The following is a 27490-nucleotide window of genomic DNA, read 5'->3' on the forward strand; positions in this document are numbered from 1 at the left end:
TCAAAAAATGACATTTATTTGACTAAAAACACATTATACTGTAGTATGCGTATTTTAACTAACAATTATCAATTCTTTACTTTTGATTTTGGTCATTAACTCAGTTTTTTCCTACGTTTGATGGCTGTGTGTTGCAGCAGGAGCAAACATAAATTAATTTGCGGGTAAAAAATAAAAAGTGGCAAAATGACAATTTTTCTTTGGATTTGTCCAGAACGCATCAAAGTCAGCGGTAGTGAGTTCCAATAAGGAAAAAAAAAAGATAGACTAAACAAATATAGAAAACGGTATACACCTCGTCTTTCTTTTTTTTCCCTTCCATCTTATACAAATTGAAAGATTCTTCATGCTTTATGCTAGTGCCTCTCGTTTAATGATTTGTTTATGAAAAAAGCTGTCTACGGAAAATATGGCCAAATCCAATGGAAGATCCAACTGATAATACCCCTCGATTCAACAAGTTTCTTTTTCTCTGCTTGATCTTTTTGTATTGCATCTCTTCCCGTCCCTCTTAGCAGATTAAGCCAGCTTTCTGGCACAAAAGAATCAGGAACATAACTAAGTTGAGTATGAAATCCTAAAATATGCAATGTTCGGTTATGCTCAATATTTCATCGATGTTATTAATTTAGAGCATTCTCATCCCCATTGATCTTGGTCATGGATAAGGTGAAATAGATCAATATTATAGTTCCGATGCTTGACCTGTAACAGATACCAGATAATTACATTTGATTAGCTGCCTGACGCATGCATGCAGAAATAGTAAGCAAAAATAATTTTGTTTTTAGTTTAAACTTACAGAGTTGCGAAGAGGAATAGTATCCTTCGGGGATCAACTGTCAATGAAGGTGGATAACGTCGGAAACTAAACCTTTTGCTCCCACATTTACTTTCCGCAGCTGTGTTGCTCACGCTGCCATTGATGGTAATCTGATGATGGGGTTGGGGAATGGTGGAGTGATCGGTGGCCCCCAATGCCACTACCACAGTTGGCTTTTCAGGCGTGCTGCTTCCGTGTAAAGTTGCTGCATGAAAAAGTTGTGCGGCTAAATTGTAGAATGTAGTACTAATGTTGTGTTTCTGGTACCCAATTTCAACATTCTTAAAATTGTGCAGGCAGAATGACTGTGTAGCGTTGATGCGTCTGATTTAAGAATGAAACATTCCTCAAAGTCTTCTCCATATTTTCTTGGCACATTGATTGAAAGTCACGAGAACTGCACGTTATAAATATTTATTTTTTTTATTATTTTTGTCATCTATGTTCTTAAATTTAAATCTTAATTCGATATTTTTTTTTTACAATTTTAATATTTTTACCTACGTGGTGCACTGGTGCTGTTGTAGAATCGACATGTTACTGATGTGTCAAGTGTCACATTATTACCAAAAATTAAAATATAGAATTGAGACCGTGATATGATCTTAATTTTTATAACTATTATATTACTTATATTTTTATTTAAACTACAAATTTTTTTTAATTCTACAACCTAATTACAAAAATTGATGAAACAAAATAAAACTAGTAACAAAATCATGATTGGACAAGCATATAACGCGTGCTCCAGAGTGGTAATATATATATAATGTTTATGCATACGCCCGCTGAAAATCGGGTTCCATGCCATCTCTTTGAAATATAAAAAAGAAAGTGAAATTGTACGGCTTGGTCTATGCTAGACTGTGGAGAATATTATTTTATATGTATTTTTATACAAGATGTCCATATGATTATGTAAATTAAAAATATATATACGTGGAACCAACAAGTTAATCATATGAATATCTTGTATTAAATCATATGAGTTGTAACACATCCAATATATCAGAGATGAAGCCAAACCAGCTTGACGAACTTGGAAACTCATGTTCTAATTGTATACTAGTTTCAAAAATTAAAGGTGATGTGAGTATTATTAAAATATATGACTTCAATCCTTACAAAATCGCACCAACAATTAAAAGTTGATATATTAAATCTCATCAGTTGGAAAAAAAGGTTCCCCACAAGACAAGTTTTAAATGGGCGACCAAATGTGTGTTAAGAATGGCATTTGGCCTCTAGCGATCGATTATGGACAAAAAAAACCCTCGAAACAAAAGTTTGCATGTGTACAAAATGAACTCAAAGACAAGCTGAGTAAATGCAGAAAAAAATGTGGCCTTTTAAAGATACTCATATATTGGCAGCATAGGAGGCTAGAAACATCAAGTTCGTTTTATATTATCAAATCAATTTTCAAATATTTGTTTTGACTAACTTTGCACGCTTTTTAGGAATATGTCTCTTGTGAGACGGTCTCACGAATCTTTATTTGTGAGACTGTCTCATGAATCTTTATTTGTGAGACGGGTCAATCCTACCGATATTCACAATAAAAAGTAGTACTCTTAAAATAAAAGGTAATAATTTTTCATGAATGACCCAAATAAGAGATCGGTCTCATAAAATACGATCCGTGAGACCGTCTCACACAAGTTTTTGACGTTTTTTTTAGAGGGGGTGTTGACTCAACTTATAAGTTACTTGAGAGCTTATAAACTCTCAAAATTTTGCTAAATTTTTTTTTAAAAGAGGTTATTCACTATTAAATTCATTTTATATTTACTCAAAAGAATTATCTTATGGTACGTTTATTACCAATTTTTAGTTACCACGTTGATGACCTAACGTGAAGTGTAATTTTTTTTTAAAAAAAAGGAAAAACCCATATATATCATTCTTCTGCAAAATTTACGAGAACAAAATGTAATCATTGTTTAAAGTTAAAAAAAGGAAAAACTAAACATACCTCTAGGTGAAGTTGACAGCATGCAAGCGTCTCTCTCGTTAGCTCCAAGAATCGAATTAGTTTTCTTCTCTCCACATTTTCCGGATCCTTTTCTTGAAAGGTTTCTCTGCAACTTTAATCGCATCCACCAAGGATTTATATATATATATATAATTATGTATGTATAATTATATATAATCAAACCACTTTTTCTTTGAAAACAAGAAGATAAAGTAAAGTATCAATCAAACTTATTGTCACGCCTGATAATCCATATTTTACATCATTTAATTAAGAGCTTTCGAAAAGTCGGAACAAATAATAGATAATTATTTAATCAAGAAGCAGAACACTTTCTTGAGATCGGAGCAGATAATATTTATATACATAATAAATATAAAAGTGAAAAACTTACCGTAATTCTTGAATTTCCGTTGATGTCTTTCTCAGTGGGAAGACAGAATCTGTCCACCTCCACCACAAAGCTATCGGACTTCATATTGCTCGAGCCTGTTTGCGATCCACCAGAAACAGATGAAGATTTTCGACCTCCGTCGATTCCGAATTCGAATTCTCCGGGCCTAACCGAGCTCTGGTTTTCTGAACTCATCTCCGGCCACCTGAAAACAATAATAAGGAGCTAGCGATGAATTTTATGCAGCTTATACAAATATATGTATTTGTAAGTACTGACAAATAACAAAAATGTCAATTTCGGTAAGAACAATGAAACAGTAATATATGTAATCTATTCTCATAAAAAGCAATCGGGAATAAGCAATAATTTAAGCTTACCAGCATCAGATTTTCTTGATTTCGCCAAAAATCAAGAAAATTAAACCAGGGAATTATTCCACTGATCTAATAATACCAAATTAATTAATCTTGCAGGGTAACTGGGTCAACTTTTGTTTGCCCAAACACATGAAAAGAAATCACGAGTTTGGTTTATTGTAGTAAGCCTCTCGTGAATGATAAGGTAGACAGAAGCTTCATTTGCACAAGAAAATTGAACCAACTGCTACCAAATTAATCACAAGAATTAATATCTAATTAACGAAAATTCCGAAGAATTCTAACCTTGATTAAATCTTCTGAGTTAGCGTGATAAACTCACCGACTGTTCTTTATTATTTCGTCTTCTCTAGCATTTACAACTCAAATACTGTTAATATACATATCTGGACAGAGATCGAAGAGAGAGTTGGCAAGGAGTACATTTCAAGAATGATTGGAAATGATACATCTTTATATAACTGATATGGATAATTAGTCAATTGTTGTTTAGTATAAATGAATTCAATTATTCATGTTTATTTGACTAAATCATTCATTAGTTAACAACAAAATTTCTTAGCATCCATATATTTTATATATCTACACTGTCTGTACTATTATATTAAGCATAGACTCTTTTGCTAACCAAAATTTATATGATTTTGTGACACAGAAGTAAATTTATATATAAACATCAACTGTATTGTTTCATTGATTTTATTTTCCTAGAGTAACTTCTATTTTAAATGTTTCAATCTGTAATTAAGTAGATAAGATAAGTAATTATTTTTAAAATTATATTTTTAAATAATTTATTATTTTTTAAATTAATTTTAATTTCTTTTTATTTATGTTTGTTTGTGTTTTCACACAGAGTAAGTGTTTAGATAATTAAATTTTATACAAAAAAAATTCTATTTTACCCTTATTAATTCAATGAATATTTTAATAGGATAAAAAAAAATTATACAAGTAGTTAATGATATTAATTTAATATGGGTANTGTGAATGGGTGTAGCGTAAAAATGTTGAAATAATTGGCTCAAGATTAGGTATAAATCCTTTATTTGTCTTAGGCAAGGTGTATGTGAATGGGTGTAGCGTAAAAATGTTGAAATAANCATACCTCTAGGTGAAGTTGACAGCATGCAAGCGTCTCTCTCGTTAGCTCCAAGAATCGAATTAGTTTTCTTCTCTCCACATTTTCCGGATCCTTTTCTTGAAAGGTTTCTCTGCAACTTTAATCGCATCCACCAAGGATTTATATATATATATATAATTATGTATGTATAATTATATATAATCAAACCACTTTTTCTTTGAAAACAAGAAGATAAAGTAAAGTATCAATCAAACTTATTGTCACGCCTGATAATCCATATTTTACATCATTTAATTAAGAGCTTTCGAAAAGTCGGAACAAATAATAGATAATTATTTAATCAAGAAGCAGAACACTTTCTTGAGATCGGAGCAGATAATATTTATATACATAATAAATATAAAAGTGAAAAACTTACCGTAATTCTTGAATTTCCGTTGATGTCTTTCTCAGTGGGAAGACAGAATCTGTCCACCTCCACCACAAAGCTATCGGACTTCATATTGCTCGAGCCTGTTTGCGATCCACCAGAAACAGATGAAGATTTTCGACCTCCGTCGATTCCGAATTCGAATTCTCCGGGCCTAACCGAGCTCTGGTTTTCTGAACTCATCTCCGGCCACCTGAAAACAATAATAAGGAGCTAGCGATGAATTTTATGCAGCTTATACAAATATATGTATTTGTAAGTACTGACAAATAACAAAAATGTCAATTTCGGTAAGAACAATGAAACAGTAATATATGTAATCTATTCTCATAAAAAGCAATCGGGAATAAGCAATAATTTAAGCTTACCAGCATCAGATTTTCTTGATTTCGCCAAAAATCAAGAAAATTAAACCAGGGAATTATTCCACTGATCTAATAATACCAAATTAATTAATCTTGCAGGGTAACTGGGTCAACTTTTGTTTGCCCAAACACATGAAAAGAAATCACGAGTTTGGTTTATTGTAGTAAGCCTCTCGTGAATGATAAGGTAGACAGAAGCTTCATTTGCACAAGAAAATTGAACCAACTGCTACCAAATTAATCACAAGAATTAATATCTAATTAACGAAAATTCCGAAGAATTCTAACCTTGATTAAATCTTCTGAGTTAGCGTGATAAACTCACCGACTGTTCTTTATTATTTCGTCTTCTCTAGCATTTACAACTCAAATACTGTTAATATACATATCTGGACAGAGATCGAAGAGAGAGTTGGCAAGGAGTACATTTCAAGAATGATTGGAAATGATACATCTTTATATAACTGATATGGATAATTAGTCAATTGTTGTTTAGTATAAATGAATTCAATTATTCATGTTTATTTGACTAAATCATTCATTAGTTAACAACAAAATTTCTTAGCATCCATATATTTTATATATCTACACTGTCTGTACTATTATATTAAGCATAGACTCTTTTGCTAACCAAAATTTATATGATTTTGTGACACAGAAGTAAATTTATATATAAACATCAACTGTATTGTTTCATTGATTTTATTTTCCTAGAGTAACTTCTATTTTAAATGTTTCAATCTGTAATTAAGTAGATAAGATAAGTAATTATTTTTAAAATTATATTTTTAAATAATTTATTATTTTTTAAATTAATTTTAATTTCTTTTTATTTATGTTTGTTTGTGTTTTCACACAGAGTAAGTGTTTAGATAATTAAATTTTATACAAAAAAAATTCTATTTTACCCTTATTAATTCAATGAATATTTTAATAGGATAAAAAAAAATTATACAAGTAGTTAATGATATTAATTTAATATGGGTAAATCGGTAAAAGAGTAGGAAAAATAACACTAAATATGTAAACTGGATTTATTAAAATTAAACCCCAATTTACTAACTAATTTTAGTATGACAGTGAAGCTTTTTAATAATTCTCAAGGCACCATTTAACCATCCAATAACATATACCATAATTTTCTTTATATTTTATTTTCTNATTGGCTCAAGATTAGGTATAAATCCTTTATTTGTCTTAGGCAAGGCGCACATGCATGTACACCTATTCTAGTTAATCTCGGCATTCCTAACCTACATGATATTATTTTATGTTAAGTAAATGTTTTATGTGAAGAATATTCGGGAAATTGGCCTTCAATCTCCAGCCGTCAATTTTTTTTGTGTTCAGTCACTGGGTACTTTTTTAGTACCACATTTCCACATGAATTGTACCACATTTTGTATGACATAGTACCACAATTTTGTGGGTAGGGAGTAAACCCAAAGAAATATTTTTATTGGGGATTTTTCACCAACTTCCCCAAGAATATTACTTATACAAGATTAATTTCCTCGCCAAATCGAAAATAAGTAGACCTTTTTTTAAGGTGATTTTGCAAACAAACTGAAAGCAACATCACTCATCAAATAATTATTACCACAACAAATCTTCATGTCAATGATAACTACATGCTTATCAAAACATTATCAGACGAACTTGTCACGTATGCTTGTCCAATGTGATTTATTTTTATATTTTAATTTTATAAACTATTATCATTATTTTTTGGGTGTGGTGACAATAACGCTCCACTCCTGAAGTTTAGTTCCCGGCAGGGGGAAAAAACAGTTCTAGAAAGGAAGGAACTTCCAAGAAAATATATGTGATCGGGCAATGGCAAAAATATAAATTTCTTCTTTATTATTATATAATTATAATTTTTTTTGGTAAATAAATAAAAAAAAGTAGAGTGATCCGAGGCAAAATGAAATAATTTGTGATGTTAAGTTGAAAGAATCGATAGGAGAATTTGTAGATAGGAACGAGTTAATTTTCCTTGGTATATATTTGAGGCAAAAGAAGAAGAAGAATAGTAATAATAATATAAAAAAATACAAAATTTGAGCATGTCTTGGATATGGACCACGGGTCCGGACCACTTCTCTTCCACGCCTCCAGTAGCCCGGGTATCTTGCTGAATCGCCACAGAATAATTTTATGTATTTAGTATCTTTATTTAATTAAATATTCTTGAGTTCATATAAATTTGAGTTTTCTATCGTTAAATTATGTCCTTTTCATCGTACCGCCAATTTTTATTTGTTGCATCACATTTTTTCAATATATATATGTAAATTTTAGTAAGATTAAAAATCTTCCAGAACGGTTCCATAACCTGATTTATATTGTATCTCAAATTTGACAAAATAAATGTAAGTTAAAAAAAATATTAAAGAAATTTAGGGCGAAAAATGTCTTATTTTCTGGCATTTCGAACGACAATAACTCCAGGAAAATCAAGCATCCAAAAAATTGTTTAAAACTATGTTAAGAAAGTGAGGGAGCTAACTACACAGACGCTCAAATCATAACTAATTAGGATCATAAAAAGACGTGTAAAAATTATAGTAGTTCACGTAAGTAATGGTATATGATCATAAATATGAATCAATTAAATTTTTTTTGAAAATCCACTATTTATAGGTCTAGAATCTCAAGAAATATTAAATTTATGATACATCAGTCGATAAAATACATCCCTGTCCCAAAAATATTAGGATATAGAATTTTCTAAATTAAAATTAAAATTAAAATAAATGGGTTAGCTGTCGTCACAAGAATTTTCAGTTTATTTTAAAAACCATATTTATTATTATACAAAAACAAAGATAATTCCCCCTCATGTCATCAAATTCTCTAGGTCTCCCTCCTATTTCTCATATACAGGGGGTGCAAATATATATATAACGAAAGTTCATGTGAGATCCGTGTTATATGTCAATTTTGTGAGACAATTTTTTGATCCGATATATCTCATAAAAAATATTATTTTTTATGTCAAAAGTATTATTATTTTTTTTGAATACAAATATTTCCATAACTCAAATAACCGACAAGTCTAGGGTTACAATATTAATGGGCCACGACGGAAGAATGCCATCGGTCCATTCAAATAACAAAGAAAACACTAGAGCTCGTTGAGCTAGAGCATGAGCGACGTTGTTAGTCGTACGTCTCATATGTTGTATCGAAAGGAATGACTCATCCTCAAGCATCGCTCTAACTTCGGAAGCCACTCCGCCGCTGTGACTTAGATCGAAATTCTCTTCCCTCACCGCCTTAACCGTTACCAGAGAGTCAGAAAATATGCACACATTGTCCAGCCCAAACGCCAAGCAGAAGTCCATTCCCATCCTTATAGCCAGAAGTTCTGCACAAACCACACTTCCAGGAAACTGAATCGGACAAGCTTTCGTCCCACGGACTCTCCCCTGCGCATCCCTCACCACCATCCTCACACTATATTTATCTCTGATAGAATCAAATCCCGCATCGACATCGAGTCTATGCTGGGAGTTCAGTGGAGGTTNTAGCAATGCATATATATTAAATATTTGGCAATTTTACAATATCAAATTAAAATTTTGTTTTTGGGCTAGTGGCCAAGTCTAATGGTTGACTTTTTACTTATAATATATGCTAAAAGATTATCCCACATGCAACCGAAAACCGAAGTCAACTCATTGCACATGCCGTGTCAATTAATATCTTTCCCAAAAAAGAAATCGTGTCAATTTCGTTAAGTTTATTTTATTTTTTTTTAATTTTATGAGTGTTTTCGGGAATAACTCCTCGAATTGATGGGTACGTATAAATATTGTAGAATATTGAATTGAAGTCGAGGGCTGGGCTTATATTTATATCTGTATTTATTAAAAGACGGTCTGTATGTTTAAACGGCGGAATATCATGAGGCAGAAGAATGAATAATCAATACTTTTTGAGTTGTTACATACTGTAATATATATCATTTAGGTTAATGAATTTGAAATCCCTAATAACAAAACTATTTGTTTGTTTGAGCGAATCTACTTGACAAATAATTTTAAAATATCAATTAATTATTTTGTATTACTGTGGTGGTTTTCAAATTTTCACTTCAAATCCAAATATTTCAATCCAAACACATCTTTATATTATCCAGAATGATGTGATATAACGGAGTTTTATTTCGAAGTTTGCGTGTATTCATTTAAGTTTTGTGTATTTTCTTTTTGTAAAAAACATTATATTACCAATTTGATTAGTAGACGGTATATATTGTGTCTAGTCCAACATTACGAAGGCCCATTAATTGTGCCGATTAAGATAACCTGTATAAACCCAAAATCTGCAAAAGTAATTGTGACTGTATATATGTGTAAAAGATATATTTCTAGTACAATAAAAATAAAACTACTGTAAAAGATAAGCTTATCGAAAATCCTTGGCTTACGCGGAATCTCTATGATATATATATATATATCAGAATTCAGAAGGCACATGTCTTTCCATCTTCTTTCTGCATCCCTCTTCTATATCCCTTTATCTCTCGGTCAAATTTCTTCGTATTTCGTTTCATCAAAAAATTTAATTAAGGACTCTACATACCGATGTTTTTCCGGATAGTCGACGACGATCGTTTCCGGCTCTATTGCTTTTTACTCTGTGTCTTTTCTGTGCTAAGTGTGGCCTGTCTGCTTTCATGGCTAAGCCTGACACCGAAAAATCCACGTTTCCAGATTTCAGATACGCGGGTTCTTGCTTTTGATTCCAACAACAATCAGTCGGCCTATCGTACTGACAAGTACTTGATGTTTAACCTCAAAATCTTGAATCCAAACAAGCGTATGGGGATCTTTTACAGCGGCATCACGTTAAATTTGTACGAGCCCGGATGTTGTATTATTGGGACAAACTCTACACCAGCTTTCTACCAGGGGTACAAGAACACTACTTCACTCGACATTCTGATCCATCCCGCTCAAGAAGGATCGAAAGCACAGACCAACGGAGGAAATATAAACTATATAGTTGGGGTGCAAACATATGTCAGGTTTCGGATAATGAAATGGAAGACCAAGTTGCATCAGATAGACCACAAATCAATTTTGCATGTTGAGGCCGAGCATGAGTCCGGGGAAGCACAGGCGCCCGCTCCAGCCGGCGTCGAAATAAAAGCATCTTCAGATAATCTAACGTTTTAGTCAGAATACAATTGCGTACGTAATTCAAGTTTTCGTTTCGATGTTATCCATTGTGTACATAGATAATACAACCATATTCAGACATATCTCAGAGAAGAAAATTGCACGATATCAATTGAGATGCATTATATTCCCACATGATTGTAATTTGTAGCGTGTTTCCGTATAACTCGTCAAAGCAAACATAATACATGTGATAAGTCTCCGACTACAATTCGAGTCAAATTCTGATTAAAAAATTTAAACTCTAATTTTAGTCCTATTTGAAATATAACTAATCGAAGATGAATTTTAACACAAAACTAATTTACTAGCGCCGAAGTTGAGCGACGCAGCTTTTATAGGCAACAGATTCAAATTTTTTTGGTTAATTTTTTTTTAATTAATGTTTATAATTCCCCAAAATGACAAATTTCAGATTCATAATTTTTTTAAAAAATTACTTCTTTGAAATTTTTTTTTTACTCGAGACAAGTTTTAAATTCATCATTTCATAAATCTGGTGTACTAATATTTGTAGGCTTTGTTTTTATATATTAATGGATTTGGTTTTTAAAAAAATATAAGAATTTGTTGTCATAGCTCTACTACTACTTGAAGTAACTAAAAACTAATTCAATTCCATAAATTCGAAATTTCAAAAAATAATGTGAAATGAATTTTGTAAATGATTTGAAATTCTCTACTCCCAATATATCTTCTCCATTCATTTGCAATGAATTTGAAATAAACAATATATTAGTTTCATATTTGCAAACCAAAAACTGAATTGTTTTTCAAATTAAATTCGTCCACTTAAATTAACTTAATCCACAGTAACACAAAATAAATAAATTGTATCAATCATTTTCTTCGATTAGCGTATTCAAATACACTTATGAGGGTTAATTTTTTTTAGAAGAAGTTTGATTAAAGTTATTTTACTAACTATTCTATTATGAGTGTTTTTTTTTTTTTTGGAGAAAGCAATAAACTAAAAGCACTTTTTTTAAAAATAAAGTTTTTTCTTTTTAAAATATATTGTCCGGTCACATGCAAAAATTGTTCTAAAAAAATACTCATCTAAGTATTTGTTTAGAAGTTAGAATTTTTGGTTTCTACTTCTATTAAAAATAAAAACAAAAGGACATTTTAACATTTATCCAAACTTCATGAAAACACTTTTGTTTTTTCTTTAATAAAACTTTAAAAATCTTGACTTATTTAAGTGCTTTTTTAAGTTCCCATTTATGTACCCAAACTCGCAATTTGGAAGCAATTTCTATATAATTTGGTATATATGAATTATTTAATGATTCACTTATAGTTTGCATTAAAAAAGAAATAAATAAATACAGATTTGCATGGTAATTAACAAAAAATGCTATATAAACTACCCGTGAAAAAAATCAATATCTTTTTAATGAAAATAGTTTTGTGATTGATAAGAAAAAAATATAAACTAAAGTGTTGATGTAGCATTACTCTTCACTGGCTGCATCCCTCTCAAAGATACCAGCGTCGACCTATTAATGAAGAATAATTTTTTCCCCGGAGGGGCCGATGCTTTATATTTGACGCTAGCAGATTTAATACTGTAAAATATAGCATGTTCTGTTTTTAGAAGGAAAAGCAATATATCATCTGTAATTGCACGAATGTAAGGATCCTCGTCCAAATCTGGAAATTCTTTCAAGAAATTTAAGGGTATATCTATTTTGTTCTTACTCCATTTATTCTTCCTGTAGTCTTCCAATTTCAAGACATGAAGTCTTTGTTTCACGATGTTAACAACCGATAACGTTGTGCGGTCCCACCTTATAGGGCAGATTGTGTCCCAATCCGATAACAAGTTGGGTGGGATGTTGACTTGTACAAATTGTTCTGTCTCCATTTCTATGCAAATTAACGTTGAGTCACCGTATTCAGAATCCTTCATTATGTAGAAAACCCCATCGATGAGTATGCAGTCTCTCAGTTTGTAAATATTTGGTTCATACGATGTATCAGGGATGTCAATGGATCGCCATGAAGAATCGGCCCCAATCGTTAGAACTTCGCAGCCTAACCGGTCATGCGTGAGTTCATCAAGATACAGATACACCAACTTGTATTCTTGGCTGGTTGATATGAAACACATTGTCATGATTAAGACAAAATCCTTCGGACTAGGTAGAATAAGAACCTGTTTTGTTGATGGGTTCTTTATGCTGTATGTATGAGTCGAGTTGCATTTTTCCAACTGTAATCCATGGAGGAAACATAAAGTGGTGGATGATTCTGCAGCTGCATCCGTATCTGGAGTAGGTGTTTCATCACCGTGACAGGCGATAGCAAGGCAAGTCTGCATCTTCCTGTGTTTCTCTATGAATATTGGATCTCGAATTATCTCGCGCCACAATTTGCACACGGCTTTGAATCTCAGCAACGATATAACAGGTAAATAACTCAAGATTTCGAAGATTAATTCATGTGGTAGGCATAGTTTTTTCATGTCTTCTGCTGAGTCTGCCCTTCTTCTCCTCTTTGAATTTGCTGAGTTTGTCGCCGCTCTTTGCCTCTTTGATTTCATTCGTCTGCAATAATTCTCAAGCATAAACGAGATAGACTAGCTAAAATAAAGTACAGAATATCAAAACCAAGCCTGTGCGGCGGCACACCGCCCAGGGCCGGCCTTGATGAAAACCATCTTGTCAAAAGTTAATATCCCAACAAAAACATATAATTTTTTAAGTACGAAACAAAAACAAAAACGTAATTAAATCAAACACTCACTCAAACTAAGTTTCGGCAAAAAAATCTAGTTGAACACGTACAAAGGAGTTGTCTGAAAGTAGGGGTTGATGATTCCTGTTGTACGGCCGCGAGGGTGAACAATTTATACACACTTTGTGTGAGCGCCCAACCCATGTTCCAAGCCCAGCCCATTTTAGTAAGTTAAAAATAATAATAATAATAATAATAATAGTAATTTACCTTCCTCATCCGTATCTTACTATAATCGTCTTAAAAAAAACTTCAATAAACTTTGAAGCTTCGTCCATGTGGCCGCTTCGATTACCCAAAATTTAATTAAATATATATTTGGGAAGCTATCGATATCAGCTTTCTATTGATACTTTTTTTGCTATGAAAACTCGCGACTTCCGGAAAACCCGTCAGAGACCGCCGTCAACTTTCACCGGAAAATCGGGAGGAAACCTGGATTTAGGTTGTTTGAAACTTGAATTCGAAGTTTAGAAAATGATTCGAAACTTAGAACAAGTTTATGTTACTAAATAATACCAACATATGCTCGTACGTCAACACGTACTTGCTACTCGATTATATATAAATCTGGCTATTTTTTTGATCCCAAGTCTTGTAATGTATCTAAATAATTCAACAACAATTATCATATCATTATCATCGCATCAACACAATTATAAAATGATCTAGAATTGAAATCGCTTCGTCGATTAAATAAACTGATAAGTGATAAAATCGAAAAAAAATAAATCGAAACTCTGTTTCTCTCTCCTATGTAAGCATACTGTAATTCATCTATAGAAGTTTCAACTTTATCTTTTTTTAAAATATTATATTATATTAATAAAATAATATAATATATAATATTTAATATTTTTAATATTGAAATATTCGTTTGGACCAGTTAAACAATTAAAATTTTTAAAACTCAAAATTCTATATTTTTGAATTTTTAACGTCATATCCAATTATCAAATTATTTGAGCTTCATATGACAAAGATATGTCATATTTTATTTTTTAAAATCGCTAATTGTTTAATAATATCATATTATTAAATCACTATTTAAAAACTTAAAAAATTTTAGGTCAGATATTTAATTCAATAAATGAATTTGAAAATTATAAGTATTTAACCATTGATTTTAATGAAAAAGTGGTCTAGAAAATAAGATGTTTGAACCTTTTCTTTTTTTGCGAATCCAATGAGCATTGGTTTAAGATATTTGAAAAGTTTGGGTTAAATGACTTAATTTGCTTCTTTTTTAGGTTATATTTTTAAAAATTATACCATGTATATTTTGCAACTGAAGTCATTTTTTTCTGACATTTTTTTTTATTTCAAAACAATTTCTTATAAGTCTAACTGTAGAAATAGAAATATCTAATTTCACTTTTGTTTTTAATACATCACTTACTATAATTTCATAATATCAATCTTTATAGTTATTTTTAATTTTTTTTAAACAACAGTTATTTTTAATTTTTTTCAAGAAAAAATAGCACTTACTTCAATATTAAAACAAATTAAATATATTCAAATACTATAAAATATATGTAATAATAATAATAATATTAGAATATTACATTATTACTTGCAATTATTTGTCGAATTTCAGGAACAGAGTAGAATTCTAGAAACCGCTCCAAACTTCTTCCCACCGAGAGTAGAATCCCAAAAAAGTTGACTTGATTTCGCTTTATATATACCATTAATTCAGCTGCCTTTGCTCATCTGGAAATTGATCTCGCATTTTATAGATTTGATTTGATGTAATTTCCGTTATCATCCTTGATTCTCTGTCTGCGAACGTGAAGAAAGGAAGAAATGGCGGGGTACCGGTGGAAGACCTTCTTTGAGGAGGAGGACCGTCCGGAGAAGCCACGGAGATATGGTGTCACCGAAATGAGAGGACCCCATTTCTCCCTCTTTTCTCAAAACTTGCTCCAGGTACTATTTTTCCAATCCCCGTGTAATTGAATCGTGCTATTGTTTTTTGTAATTTATAAATCGAGTAAATTTGGACTTGGAAGGGGAATACGACCGTAATTAAAGGATTAAAAAAATTCCGTTCGTCCTGGTTTGTTTTCAGGCTTCAGAGGAGGAAAATACAGATCAGCGTGTTCTTTAGTTTATTTTTTCATTGAGCCATGTGTGGAATTAGTTTCAAGGAAACTGAACGGGCGGTTGATCATAAACGTTCAGGAAATAAATATATTGTATGAGAAGTTGATGTTGTCTCAGGCCAAAAATTCACTAGAGAAAGAAGTAACTCGTTTACACAAAACAATACTAGCCTCAAATAACAAAATCAAATTCTTTGACACTCTAAAAAATTAAAATACATCAAACTAAACTAATACTAAAAATTATATGCATAAACCGAAATTGTTTAACATTAAATTAAATAATACTATTAGATCAACACTCTGCTTCAGTGTTGTTCTTCAAGTGTGTTCAATCACAATCAGTAACACGGTGATTATGTGAATCAATTACACAAAGTTTTCAACATGAAAATTATCTTCAACTCTGAACGTTGGGTACGTTCAAAGAAAAACTCTAGAAGCCGTGTCAAAATACTCTCCCCACAAAAAATAGTCTCGTTTTTCTCTCAATATTCTATATGTATATATCTTCATATCTTGACCTAATTATCTAGAATAAAATACTACAAACATGGAAATAAGAGTTTATTAAGAATAAGACGCTATTCAAATATAAGATTTTATATCTTAGAGATAATTAGATAAATACAAAAATTAGATTAGGTCAACTAAGTCTAAGATTAAATCTTATTATTAGATCAAGTCAAATTAATCAAAAAATACAAAACTCTTATTTTTCAATTTAAATATAGGACAAAAATTAATTTGGAATAAAATATTTTTTTTCAGAAACTGATAAATAAAATCCGTCATGATGGGCATTAAGCTGATTTGATGTACCAAGAATATCTGAAATGTTGAATCCGTAGCTTGTTTGGATTTAATCTGTGTTTTTTTGGTAGACTCATTCGGTCATTTAAGTTGTCGTTCCTTAGTATGCAACCGTAAGTCGTGTGATTAAATTACATGCTACAAATATATAACAGTCTGCTTCCAAAATTGTTTTTGATGATCGTAATATCTTGATGGTGCCCCCAGTTGGTTTGCTGGAAGCATTGTTCATATGAATTCTGGTAACACAAATTTTTTGTTTGCAGGATATTTTCGAGTCTTCCGGACAATTTGTCGATGGTTTGAAGTTTGCAGGAGGATCTCATAGTTTGATGTCAAGAAGTTACATTAAAGAAGTCATAAACATGGCACGTAAACACAACGTATATGTAAGCACTGGTGACTGGGCAGACCATCTACGGCGGAAAGGTCCATCTGCTTTTAAAGAATATATTAATGTAAGCTAAATGATTGATTTTTCCTTGTGCAATTCATTTTTCTAATTTTAAATTCTGCTATTGTCCTAGGGAGTATTATTATTCTTGAGGTTTTTGTTAGGAATGCAAGCAATTGGGCTTTGATACCATTGAAATTGATTCTGGATCACTTGGAGTACCTGAAGAGACTCTCTTGAGATATGTGAGGTTGGTTAAGAGTGGTGGACTTAGAGCTAAGCCTCTGTTTTCTGTGAAGTTTAGCAAGTCTGATATCCCCACGAACACCGATAGAGCATTTGGTTCTTATTTGATCCCAGCACCTCGAACATCAGGTAGGGAATCAATTCAACAGGACTTGTAATTAATTACTCACTTGCTTTAATGCTGGAAAGGTGGAGGGCTTATTTTTGTTGAGTCCTTCGGCTATACTTTTGTTGCTGGGATCCAATTTTAGTCCTTTGCATATTTATCTGAATTTATAGATTGAGTTCGCAGAACAGACCTTCTTAGATGGGAAGAAAGGAAAAAATATTTGATATTCAGCTTCTAAAAGCTTGGAGAAGGAAGGAAGATATATTCTACCTTATCGAGGAATCCACCAATTCCTTGCATCCTCATTTCAACTCTGATGAGAAAAAAGTCTCATCATCATCCTTGGCACTTAAAATTTGTTTTCTCAAAGAAAATTTTTTTTTTCACCATTTTGGAGCCAAAAGTTGAAATAATTTTTTATTCGGTCTCCCTTTTAAAGAATGTTCTGCCACTCTCTTCGAATCTTCAATCACTGGAAAAGTATATATGTAAGGGCATTGTGAGCAATGGTGGCTTGTATTTATTATACAAGGCAAAAGCATACTGCAAAAACGTATATCCCCTCTTCTTTGCTAACTTTATTTCCATGCCCTTCAGAACTTGTTGAGGATGTTAATCTTTTGATTAGAAGGGCAGAGAGATGCCTTGAAGCTGGAGCAGACATGATAATGATAGATGCAGATGATGTCTGTAGACAAGCTGATTCATTGAGGGCTGACATCATAGCAAAAATCATCGGCCGGTTAGGGCTTGAGAAGACAATGTTTGAAACATCGGATTTCAAGACAGCAGAGTGGTTCATTAAGCTATATGGTCCAAGGGTACGTTTCCGATTTTCTGTAAAAATCATCAATTTTCAGTGATGTCTGTTTTTTTTATCAGGAATTAACCTCTCCTTTTGTTACGGTGATTGCAGGTAAATCTTTTTGTGGATCATTCTCAAGTAATGGATCTGGAGTGCCTTCGCGGTCGTAACCTGGGTAAAGATCACACATCTGTTCTTGGTTCCTCATACTTTCTGTTCTAGCCCGTGTTTTAGGAAAGTCTTCTTCTGAGTTGGAAAATAAAGTTTAGTATGAATTAATTATGTCTCGTTGGATCATGTTTTTGCAATAAATGTATGTTGTGGGTGAAGTCCGACTTTTTCCCTTGACTGGGGTGCATTTGTGTACAACTGAAACGATGGATGTATGACTGATATTTTTCTTATCCTGATACTTGTTCACGAGTTTTAGAGAATAGCAATGTTTGGAAAAATTTCCACCCTTTGTACTTGAATCTTGATGATAAATTCTGTCAGGAATATATCAGTATCTCAATTTGAGTTGGGGTCATAGAGATGACGATGCTTGAAAATATCAGTAGTAACTTCTCACCTACCTTACGCACTGTAGATGTACGAGTGCAGGGTCATGATTATTGTTTTATTGTATTGGGTGTATGGCTTGAAAAAGAAAAAGAAAAAGAAAAAGAAAAATTCATGTGACAAAGGAGTCATAATTCTAGGTTGTTCTCGTCATACCACCACCTTAGTTGAGAGGCTTCTTTCAGTGCACTGGGATGTATCTGAAATGCATCAGGTGGAAATGAATCCCAAGTATGTTGAATTCGACAACACTGGTTTCGGACTAAAAGGTACTTTGGTATGGAATTGGAGTATTTACTGATTCTACTAGCAATAACTGATACAAATCCATTTGATAATAATCCATCCCAAGAAGGCCTTAATAAATGAGGTTTTGATTCATAGACGACCAGAGAATGCACCAGAAGTTGATCAGTCTGGTTTGATTTCATAGAAAAGTTGGCTTGTATGGAAGAGCTGTATCTACCCAATTCCAGGGCTGCTCTTCTCCTTGTTTTGCAGTAATTTACATAACTTAGAAGAATGGACCAATTGAATAATACGGAATTACAGTTTCACTTCGAAAATATTTACTTCAACGAACTCACTACTTAGTCCGTGTTGAACACCTTTCTTTAGTGTACAACATGGCAATTTGATATCCTTGAATATTACGTTTTGAAGATGTTTTCGAAACATCTTCCCAATTTGTAGATAAAGATATCATTTACTTGAAATTTTTATAATAAACAATTTAATTAAAATTTTCAAGTATAAGATTAAAATGAACTTCTGAAACGTCTCTATCTCATCGAGTTATATGTTTGAATGGCTTAATTATTTTGTAGGACCAACGATAAGCCCGATCATTCTATCCAAAAACCTATGACTCCACTGGCCGCTGAAGCTACTAATTTTTGCATATTTTGAACTGAGTTGGCCCGTTGGTGTATTTAAAAAAAAAAAAAAAAAAAACCAAGGGTGGTAACTTTTAGTAATAAAAAAAATATATATGTGTGTTGAAGACTCTAATTAAATCTGAGTCTGCCAGCCCAAACATTATAGCTGTTTCCTTCTCAAACAGGGTGTTTTGTTTTTTTTTTTTAAATAACCTCCAAACAGTTAGATTTCAATATTTCCATCCATCTTATCAATGTTTTTGTCGTATGCCTTGTCAAATTGTATGCTCAAAATTTTCTTCGAATTTCAAGGTTTAGGGTTGTCAAAAACAGTGTGTGTAGATTTTGGTATTCATTGATTCCATATTTTTTCATTTTCACGTAATTCGAGATGGTAAATTGATCCCTCAACATCAACAAACTTCTTTTCTACTAGTTCAGGTACTCAGTTGAATGATTTTATAAAATTAAAGAAAAAAGATAAAATTAATTATCATATGTATTGAGTCAATTACACTACTACTCGACCTTCTGAATAAACTATTTAGTTTGAGTACTGTTTTCAAGATATTAGCATTCGATTAATATATAGTTTAATACTAAAATTAGGCATGATAGCTTTTTGTTAATTTATTATATATTCCATATTTTTTGACCGACTTCGTCGAAAAATCTCCCCACGCCAGCAACTTCAAGATTGACTTCGACCCACAATTCCACATGGTTCAAAAATTATAATCACAGACAAAGCTGCAAAATCATAAACCAAGAACACAATAAAAATCTAAGAACAAATTCTTTGTTCTCCCAAATTTTGTAGTTAGTCTCCTATAAGTTTCTACATTAGATTAGGAGAATCGAATCAAACAACATTAAAGGAGCCATGTCGCATTAGATATCAAGAAAACAGCATTTTCATTTCTGCATTTGAACCCCGAAGTCCTTCCTCGGAATCTTCTCCATCAACTCACCTGCATTGCCAATAAAAAATAATCAAGTTCAGAGTTCTTTCCCCAATCATCAACATAAAATATTCTCACAAACCTTGAGGATCGCACGCTGGAGGATCTTCAAACAGAGAAAGAGACATCTGTTTATGCGCAACTCCAATGTCAAACAAAATAATCCCAGATGAAGGATCATAAACAATGATATCCTTCACTGGCAACCATAGAAACAGCTCTTCTTGAGAGAGACCCTCCACTCCGATGAGCCCGCCGTAGCTGAGATTAGCTCTGACAACACTTTCGAACGAAACCCTGGTCTCAAATTTGGCAACGCAGGGCCTGTCAAAATACACTTGCAGAAGCCCGTCTTCACCGAGCTCGTAGGATTTCACGCCGTTCTTGGGGAAAAGCCCTGCGGGCAAACCTTTGCTTTTGAGCAAGTCGTGGATGCTGCTTGAAGCCGATGCTAAAGAGAAGAGAAAGAAGTAAACGAGAATAGCAATGTGCGGGGCAGCCATTGATAGCCGAGCTTGCTTGTTGGTATTGGCTTGGGCAGAAGAAGAGTGGATTAAAAAGGATGTGTTCTGGTGTGAACTGTGGGGGCTACGTATTAATTATCATATCCTTATTTCCCAAATTAGCCTCATTTTTTTATTACATATTTTTTAAACCTTTTTTTTCCTGATGTTATGGTGAAGGTCATTCATTGGTTAAATTAAAAGAAAATTGGTTTTCAGTGTTCGGCCGTCGATTTTTTTTTTGGCTCAGTCCTTGAGTACTTTTTTAATACCACATTTACACATGAAGTGTACCACATTTCCGCATGAAGTGTACCACATTTTGTATGACATAGTACCACAATTTTGTGGGTAGGGAGTGAACCCAAAGAAATATTTTGATTGGGGATTTTTCACAAACTTCCCCTTAAATTAATCTATTTATTTAGTAAACTCACCTAAAATTTTAATTGAACCGTAGTTGATGTTTTGTTGTAGCCATTTCAAAATAGAGTATGTTTCTTGTGAGACCGTCTCACGAATCTTTATCTGTGAGACGGGTCAATCCTACCGATATTCACAATAAAAAGTAATACTCGTAGCATAAAAAATAATATTTTTTTATGGATGACCCAAATAACAGATTCGACCCACGAAATTGATCCGTGAGACCGTCTCACAAAAGTTTTTGTATTCAAAATATTATATTTTTAGATAAGTAATTAAATATATTAAAAATAAATTTGGAAATTAGATTGTTTGATAAATAAGTTAATTATTTTTATAATAGATAAATAAGTGATTTTAATATTAATTTTTTAATAAGATATTATATAAGATTAAGAAATAAACGAAATAAAATATATTTGTGTTTGATAATTAAAAAAAAAAAGATTGAGAAGTAAAGGGTAGTGTTGGTAAAATCTTTTAAGTGAACTAAACGGCAGACAATTGGCTTAAGGCTAAAGGTTTGGGCGACAAATGAAATGATGCTAAAAGGAATCATTTATGTGAACAAACTTCACATTTCTTTTCATCCAATACGACGACGGAAAATACGAGGTTCAACCACCTTTTCATCGTTCTCCTTCACCTATCTCATTTCTTTTCCATTTCATTAACTTTCACCTCTCTTTTTATATTTATGTCATGTAAACTTACATGAAATCGTCTCACCGATTAATTTTTAACAGTGATTTTCAAATGAAAAAAATATTATTTTTCAAGTCAAAATAATAATTTCCATTATAAATATATATTAGGTCAATGAGTGTTACAAATATATTAGATATATGAGACCGTTCATAAGATATATATTATCTGATTTTATAATTCACATTAGTGTCCCATTGAATGTGTATAATTTCAAGAAAATGCGGTTGGATCTTTCTAAAAATCTTAAACATATATCAAAACAGCAACATATTACACCATATTAATGGAAAAAATTCGATACGGATTTATATAGTAAACTATAACACTCGCCATTGTCCCTTTCTATAATCGTTCTCTAACAAAATTAATATTCAAATGACAATGAACAGATCGACTCACTTGTTTATGATTATTAAATTTCATAAAATAGCTAAATAATTGCTTGTTAGTTAGAATGCAAAATATTAAAAGTTAAAACCATGGAATAGATGATACCTTTTGTCCTTTGCAAGAGATTCTTAATGTCAAAAATTGCATACCAACATTTCAGACAGAGGCATACGTTAGTTGTAAATCGGACAAAAAAATGCGGTTTTTAGACCAATTTTAAAAGTATGGGCAAGCAAATCACTTTGATTAAGGGATATTAGTCAGCATATTTATATTTCGTAGAAGCACTTACTTTCACTTTAAGACTTTTTGAGCTTTTTGTTTCCATTTTCGTACGTTGCTTTGTTTCTAAATGTTTTTTTGCCTGTTCTATGTTTGACCTCTTACTGTTCATTTCCATTTACGAATCAAGTTGAAGTCTGCTGGAACTATTAAAATTAAACTTATCACACAAATTTGAGCTCAATTTAGTTAGTACTGGTCGGGAGAGAGGCCAGGGGTTCCGACCTCCCCTAATTTGTAATTTAAAATAATAATTAAAAATACCAGAAGAAAGTATTGCCTCTGTATAGACATATGTATGCAAGAACGGAGAAAAAACAATATATCTACACTATTAATAAAGCAAGACAGTTGAATACCCAACAATTTTTTGTGAAACTTTTTGCTTAATTCAGAATTGCTCTTTCACGCATTATCATACTTTAATACATATATAATTTTGCATAATATACTCAGATTTTAATATTTTATAATTGTGAAAAACATCTTCTTATCAAATATCATGTCATATTTAATTTAGTTGAACGTTATAAATACAACTGAAACTTTCAAAACAAAATATATACATACACATACATATAATGTCACACAACATATGTGCTTGGCCGCTTGAAGTTGACAATTTATAGGCATTTTGATGATATATGGGCATTCGATCATGCATATTATTTTCCAGACAACGCGCCTTACTTAAACTTGGTTGAATCAATAGATTCAAATAATAACATGCCAGAGTTGTGATAGAAAGTAAGCAGAGCACTGATTCTTGTTCCTCGTACAACAGCAGACCAGGCCATACAACTGCTAACTAATACATCTCATTCTCTAGACCTCGCTTGACATATACAAACAACAATTTCCGACCTAGATACACCTTCTGACTTTAAAAATGTTATGAGTAAATCCATAAAGTGCATCAATAATATCCAAACCTGCAAGAATAATGTGTGCCACATTATCAGATGTAACAAATTAAAAACCCTTGTCGCTGTTCTTGAAGGGCTGGATTCAGGAGTCAGATTCCTGTCTTGGCTTTCTCCGTTCAGTAGGAGGGCCGTCTCTCTGTCTTACGTAGGCTTTGCTCTTGTATTTTGAGGTTCTAGACTGCTTTGGTTGATAAGTAGGGTACTGACATGGAATAATTTCTCCGTTAATATACTTATCTCCTACAGAAAGACAAAATTAAGAGAAAGAAAAAATGAATATACGGATTTGAATGAAATCCACTTTCAAACTCAGGATTCACAACTTATATTATGATCTATCACCTCCATAATCCTTGTTCTTAACATCTATGTATGAATCTGGAAGGACCCACAAAACACCAGGGAGACCTGCAAGCAAGAGGGAAATTTTTTTTATCGAGCCTTGATACATGACAACTAACCAAAGGAATCATATGAAATATGGCAATAATTGGTAAAAGAAAGATTTAAGCTTTCGACGGAGTGCACATACCCTTAAATTTTTCTGAGATTTCTTCTGATATGGTGCACTGAAACCCAGTGTATGTAGTGGTACTAAATGCATACATGTTCTTCTTTGCTTCTTCCATGCTGGTCCATATATTTTATAGCAAAGGAGATGTAAGATATCGAATTCTTATATAATGTTCTCTCAGAAAAAGTTCACTCTACCATACACAAATATCAAGTATTCCTAGACTCGACCTTGCAAGAATATTATTCTATTCAAAGCTACTCGCTTCTATAAAACACAGTGATCAGCACTGAATGCACAAACAATAAAAGTAACAATTACCAGAAAATATGCCTTTAACAAACATACCTATATAAGTATCAATAAAACTAAAGGAGGCAAAAAAAGAAAAAAATTTGCACGACCAAAATTCACCAGATCGCGTAGAAACCATTACAGTATCCTCTTTTCCAAACAGTGCTGGAAAAATTTTGATCTAGTAATCTATTAGGAATACATGTAACAAAATGAAAATGAACAACTGTGCATCGTAATAACTACGGAAAGATAAACTGAACCAGCGTGTATAATGTAGAAATATTTCGAATTTCAGCCCCAATTGACCTAGTGAAAATTTTAAGCCAGCGGCTAAACAGAGGATATACAGAAAAATGAAAGACGATAATCCAATAATAATCTTAAAATAAACGAAACAAAGTTATAAAGAATCGAAAAACCTGCCAAGGACGGTGGCAAGAGTGTCGAGATACGTGTCAATCATCTGCTCTCTGGTGGGGGCGGGGTCTTTTGGAAACTCCATGACAATAAGCCAGTGATTGTAGTCACAGCCCGGTAACATTATCGTCTCCCTCTCCTCACCGCCACTGCTTCTTCTGGTAGAGTATTCCCCATCCTTCAAGGCTCTCACCGCCGGGAAAGCGGCACTTCTCGACTGAATTCGGGCCGGATAGCGTGGAACAAATGACAGGTTGGGAGTGGAGGGAATCGAAAAAAAATGGATCTGGGTTCTCGGATTTGGAGCTAGGGTTTTATGAGGGAGGCAGAGTTTTAGACTCGCCATTTCTACGGTGACTGTAGTGAAGGAGGTGAGCAGATAAAGCGGAAAAATCTGCGTACAAATGTTGGGCTTCCCAAGAAGGGGCTTGAAATGGCCCAGTTGTTCGAGATTAAAGGCCCATTACTTGGTATTAATATCAGAATTAGAAAAAGACTACAATTTGAACAGTAGGGCCCAATTCAGCTCATAAGAAGCTCGACACAAAAGCTTCTTTAATAAAAGATTTGAGGGCCTTTTTTACTTAACTAAGACAATAATAGAGATTAGGTGAAAACTAAGAGAAGGATAATTAACATATATGAGATGTTATTTGACTTGCACCAAACGTGTAAACTACTCTTTCTAAAAGTCATGAATAATTTTCCTTTTTTTAAAAATTTAGACACGAGATCATCAGTAGTTCAACAGAACTGTTGCCAACAAAAAATAATGGTTTGAGCAAAAATACAGCCGATTCTATATCTCGTTTGGATTAGAGGATTTGATTTGAGGAGGAGTGTAACGATGAATTTAAAATGATACCTAATATGATATTTCGCATTCTCTACGTATATAAATCAGCAAAAGATGAATTTATAAGTCATCAAAACTATCAAATGAATTTCAAATCTTTATAAGCACAACATTAAACGGCCATCGATTAATACAAGTATTTTCCAATAGTCTTATNTATAAAAGGGGCATGTGTATTTCGTTAGCGAAAATATCATGATGATAAATTAGAAAAAGGCAGCAAAATTGAGTAAAGTGTTGTGTAATGAGTATTGGATATATTATTTTCAAAATTTTAGTAAAAAAATAATAATTAGAGTTGAAGATAATGTGGGTAGGCCTAGGTAATGGTAAGTTTCTACCCTAAATGTATGGAAATGTGATACGAAGGTGCAAGAAAATTGAGTAATTGGACAAATATTCCGTTAGCAATGATGAAATGACGCGAAAAAGAATAAAAGAGTAGGTCCAACTCATCTCTCAACTCCATCATATTCCACACTCCAACCTAAAACACAAAAACAAATTAAAATTCAAGTCCAAAATCCTATTTCACCTTTTTTTCTCACATATATATATATATCAAAAATATTTATATAAAAATACTTTTGTAGATATTATATCATTCACAAACACAAATATAGATACATAAACGTATGTATGTATGACAAAATTAGCATATATATATATATGTGTGTGTGTGTGACTATTTATATTTTATATATAAAAAAACAATTTATTTGGAGTCAACTTTTAAGGTCAACTGAATTGGTATAAACATCAAGTGCACACGTCAACGAAGTCTTATTAGTAAATGATTTAATATTTTACAAAAAGAGTTTCTTTTTAGGTGGAAATCTAGCTAGGTCTGGTCGTTTAAGTCAATGAAAAGAGAGATTGCAGAAACACGATATTGGGTGGTATTGCACAAAATATTAAACCTTAAACCAACCGACGAGTGTGAATTACACATGGCCTATCTTAATTTATTACACGAAAACGCCATTTCATTAGTTTAATTAATACATTATATTGCTCCTTTTTTAATAATTGCATGAAAAATTACTGTGATTATGGGTTAATATTATTGATGTTTTGTTGGAAATCATCTAAAATAAAATATCATAGACATTCCAAACTTTATGACTTAAATTTTTTTTATGAAGGAAAGAAAAGTTTGCGGTCGGTAAAAAAATCTGGTATCTTGCATCATGTACAACGTTACAAGAGGTTGGTTCTATAAATAATGAGTACGTCTTTTGTGAGACGGTCCCACGAATCTTTATCTGTGAGAGAGGTCAACTCTACCGATATTCACAATAAAAAATAATATTCTTAGCATAAAAAGTAATATTTTTTCATGGATGTCTTAAATAAGAGATATGTCTCATAAAATACGACAAGTGAGATCGTCTCACACAAGTTTTTGCCTAAAATAATATAGACCTAATATTTAATATTTATGGAAATACAACTACAATAATCTAATATTTTTTATTCGAAAAATATTTTTAGAACTATTAACGTACAACAAAATAAATTTGTGGTCGCCAGTTAACGTGGGAACGTATCTTGAAAAATAATTGGTGGATCGACTTTGGAGTGGAGATGGGGGGCAGCTGCGGGCTGTGGCCATTGCTTTATTTTAATTTCGAGAGTATATTTTTATGCAAAGTTTTTTTTTTATCTTTCTTCTTCTTCGATAATAATTAGTACCATATTATTTTACTATCGCAATCATTCTTTGGAGGGCATATTGTCATTCCCCACGCGACTTCCACGTGACATTTTGGCATCCCGATTGGCAAATTTTATTTGTACACCTTAACGTGACGTCATGTTAATATTACCTTTTAAAAGAAAAATCATGCAGGAATTAATGAGTTAGATATTATAAAAATAATGTTAAAAATACCACAAAAATATTGCTA

At 32.2% G+C, this 27490-nt stretch overlaps 5 protein-coding genes and 1 long non-coding RNA gene across 9 annotated transcripts; 2 read left to right on the plus strand and 4 right to left on the minus strand.

Annotated features, from left to right (window-relative positions):
• Positions 1-183: 183 nt before the first annotated feature.
• Positions 184-4004, minus strand: LOC140988277 (uncharacterized). 3 transcript variants are annotated; one of them, XM_073457301.1, is made up of 5 exons: positions 3858-4004; positions 3193-3397; positions 2799-2904; positions 803-1028; positions 184-705 (listed from the first exon to the last, which is right to left on the minus strand). In XM_073457301.1, exons 2-5 carry the CDS (start codon positions 3385-3387, stop codon positions 624-626), a joined length of 609 nt encoding a protein of 202 aa, XP_073313402.1. In that variant the 5' UTR covers positions 3388-3397; positions 3858-4004; the 3' UTR covers positions 184-623. The 3 variants fall into 3 exon arrangements, with proteins under 3 accessions (XP_073313402.1, XP_073313400.1, XP_073313401.1); XM_073457299.1 differs by having other exon boundaries at positions 2799-2910; XM_073457300.1 differs by lacking the exon at positions 3858-4004 and adding an exon at positions 3573-3808 and having other exon boundaries at positions 2799-2910.
• A 675-nt stretch (positions 4005-4679) lies between these two features.
• On the minus strand, positions 4680-5887 carry LOC140989025 (uncharacterized). 2 transcript variants are annotated; one of them, XR_012177407.1, is made up of 3 exons: positions 5740-5887; positions 5075-5279; positions 4680-4792 (listed from the first exon to the last, which is right to left on the minus strand). It is a non-coding gene; the product is annotated as an uncharacterized lncRNA (long non-coding RNA). The 2 variants fall into 2 exon arrangements; XR_012177408.1 differs by lacking the exon at positions 5740-5887 and adding an exon at positions 5455-5713.
• A 4159-nt stretch (positions 5888-10046) lies between these two features.
• Positions 10047-10640, plus strand: LOC140988514 (NDR1/HIN1-like protein 10). The gene has a single exon (XM_073457515.1). It carries the CDS (start codon positions 10047-10049, stop codon positions 10638-10640), a length of 594 nt encoding a protein of 197 aa, XP_073313616.1.
• A 4335-nt stretch (positions 10641-14975) lies between these two features.
• LOC140988802 (protein HEAT-STRESS-ASSOCIATED 32) lies at positions 14976-18395 on the plus strand. Its single transcript, XM_073457872.1, has 5 exons — positions 14976-15317; positions 16573-16764; positions 16865-17075; positions 17653-17876; positions 17972-18395. The coding sequence occupies exons 1-5, from the start codon at positions 15195-15197 to the stop codon at positions 18080-18082; spliced, it is 861 nt and encodes a 286-aa protein (XP_073313973.1). The 5' UTR covers positions 14976-15194; the 3' UTR covers positions 18083-18395.
• A 1707-nt stretch (positions 18396-20102) lies between these two features.
• On the minus strand, positions 20103-20808 carry LOC140988908 (uncharacterized). Its single transcript, XM_073457996.1, has 2 exons — positions 20344-20808; positions 20103-20270 (listed from the first exon to the last, which is right to left on the minus strand). Exons 1-2 carry the CDS (start codon positions 20762-20764, stop codon positions 20215-20217), a joined length of 477 nt encoding a protein of 158 aa, XP_073314097.1. The 5' UTR covers positions 20765-20808; the 3' UTR covers positions 20103-20214.
• Positions 20809-23259: 2451 nt separating this feature from the next.
• LOC140987202 (DAG protein, chloroplastic-like) lies at positions 23260-25111 on the minus strand. Its single transcript, XM_073455622.1, has 4 exons — positions 24727-25111; positions 24029-24126; positions 23839-23904; positions 23260-23736 (listed from the first exon to the last, which is right to left on the minus strand). Exons 1-4 carry the CDS (start codon positions 25068-25070, stop codon positions 23579-23581), a joined length of 666 nt encoding a protein of 221 aa, XP_073311723.1. The 5' UTR covers positions 25071-25111; the 3' UTR covers positions 23260-23578.
• Between the last annotated feature and the right edge of the window lie 2379 nt (positions 25112-27490).

This window comes from Primulina huaijiensis, chromosome 11, assembly GCF_012295235.1.
Source record: "Primulina huaijiensis isolate GDHJ02 chromosome 11, ASM1229523v2, whole genome shotgun sequence".
NCBI classification, from domain to species: domain Eukaryota; kingdom Viridiplantae; phylum Streptophyta; class Magnoliopsida; order Lamiales; family Gesneriaceae; genus Primulina; species Primulina huaijiensis.